At 38.2% G+C, this 1,928-nt stretch overlaps 1 protein-coding gene across 1 annotated transcript; it reads left to right on the top strand.

Annotated features, from left to right (window-relative positions):
• The first annotated feature begins 213 nt into the window (after window positions 1-213).
• Window positions 214-1,275, top strand: LOC142505484 (uncharacterized). The gene has a single exon (XM_075618470.1). The coding sequence runs from the start codon at window positions 214-216 to the stop codon at window positions 1,273-1,275; it is 1,062 nt and encodes a 353-aa protein (XP_075474585.1).
• The last annotated feature ends 653 nt before the right edge of the window (window positions 1,276-1,928 follow it).

Raw genomic sequence — 1,928 nt, forward strand, 5'->3', positions numbered from 1 at the left:
GAGTCTCGTCTTGACAATATGGAGACTCACATAGGAAATATGGGTGCCACGATGAAATCTTTGGAGACTCAAATTGGACAGTTGGCCAATGCTTTGAGAGATCAGAACAAGGGTCAATTTCATAGAAACACAGAAGTTAATCCAAAATAGCAGTACAAGGCAGTCACGTTGAGGAGTGGAAAAGAATTGGAGGTGCAGAAGTCCACAGAGAAAATGGACAAGAAGAAAACTGTTGAAGAGAGTGAGTTTGAGGATAGAAAAGAAGATAAAACTGAAGAGTCCAGGGCCGAAGTTGAAGTTGAACAACCTCTAGTATTTAAGCCGACCCTTCCATACCCTCAGAGGTTCAAAAAAAAGAATTTGGATGATCAGTTTGCAAAATTCTTAGAGATTTTTAAGAAGATACACATCAACATACCATTTGCTGATGCTTTGAAGAAAATGCCGAATTATGCAAAATTTATTAAAGATGTGATGTCTAAGAAGAGGAAGCTGCAGGAGTTTGAGACTATGAAACTGTCTGAAGAATGTAGCGTCATACTGCAAAAAAAGCTACCAAAAAAATTAAAAGATCCAGAAAGTTTTACTATTCCTTGCTTTATTGGTAGTTCTAAATGTAGCAAAGCTTTATGTGATTTGGGAGCAAGTATTAATCTGATGCCATTTTCTATTTACATGGAATTGGAGCTTGGAGAGGTTAAACCAACCATTATCACCTTACATCTTGTTGACAGAAGTCTCACGTATCCACGTAGGATTGTGGAAGATGTACTGGTAAAAGTAGATAAATTTATTTTTCCTGCTGATTTCGTGATTTTAGATATGGAGGAGGATCATGATACCCCATTAATCTTTGGGAGACCTTTCCTGGCGACTGGAAGAGCATTGATAGATGTGCATAAGGGTGAACTCACCTTGAGAGTGGGTGGAGAATCAGTCATTTTTAACATCTATCAAGCAATGAAGGGATCAAATGAGGTAAGTACTTGTAAGAGCATCGATGTTATAGACTCATGTATGTCTCTTGATTGTACAGGAACTAGAGATCCTTTGGAGCGATGTTTGATAAGCGCTGCAGGAACTGTTGATGAAGATGATTGGGAAGTGAAAGAGCAACTTGTGGCTCTTGATGGATCAAAGAGAGAGAGAAAAACGGATGCACCGCTTGAGGAATTGGAGGTACATGAGCAACCAAAGGTAATACCTCCTTCCCCTGATTTGAAGGAACTGTCAAGCCACCTTTTCTATGCATTTTTTGGTGAAAAGTCGACATAGCCTGTAATCATCTCTTCCTCTCTTACTTGTGATGAAAAATATAAATTATTGAGAATATTGAGGAAATTTAAAACTGCATTTGGATGGTCGATTTCTGATATCAAGAGGATTACTCCCACCATATGCATGCATATGATTTTGATGGAGGAGTCGTATACTCCGTATGTGGATCATCAGAGGAGGCTGAATCCAGCGATGAAGGAACTTGTGAAAAATGAGGTATTTAAATTGTTAAATGCTGGAGTAATTTATGCTATTTCTGACAGTAGTTGGGTGTCTCCTGTGAAAGTAATGCCTAAAAAGGGTGGAATGACTGTGGTAAAGAATGACAATGATGAACTAATATCTACTCGTACTGTGACTGGATGACGAGTATGTATTGATTATAGAAAATTGAACAATTCCACACGCAAAAATCATTTTCAATTACCTTTTATTGATCAAATGCTTGATAGAATTGCTGATTATTGTCATTATTGTTTTTTAGATGGTTATTCAAGTTATAACCAAATTGCTATAGCGCCAGAAGACCAGAAGAAGACCACTTTCACGTGTCCCTATGGCACATTCGCTTTTAGGAGAATGCCTTTTGGGTTATGCAATGCACCTGCTACTTTTCAGAGGTGTATGATGGCCATATTTGCAGACATGGT

This window comes from Primulina tabacum, chromosome 1 (genome assembly GCF_025594145.1).
Source record: "Primulina tabacum isolate GXHZ01 chromosome 1, ASM2559414v2, whole genome shotgun sequence".
NCBI classification, from domain to species: Eukaryota; Viridiplantae; Streptophyta; class Magnoliopsida; order Lamiales; family Gesneriaceae; genus Primulina; species Primulina tabacum.

Excerpts from the sequence above, each read along its gene's own strand:
- LOC142505484 (XM_075618470.1), top strand. The coding sequence starts at position 214 with ATGGACAAGAAGAAAACTGTTGAAGAGAGTGAGTTTGAGGATAGAAAA.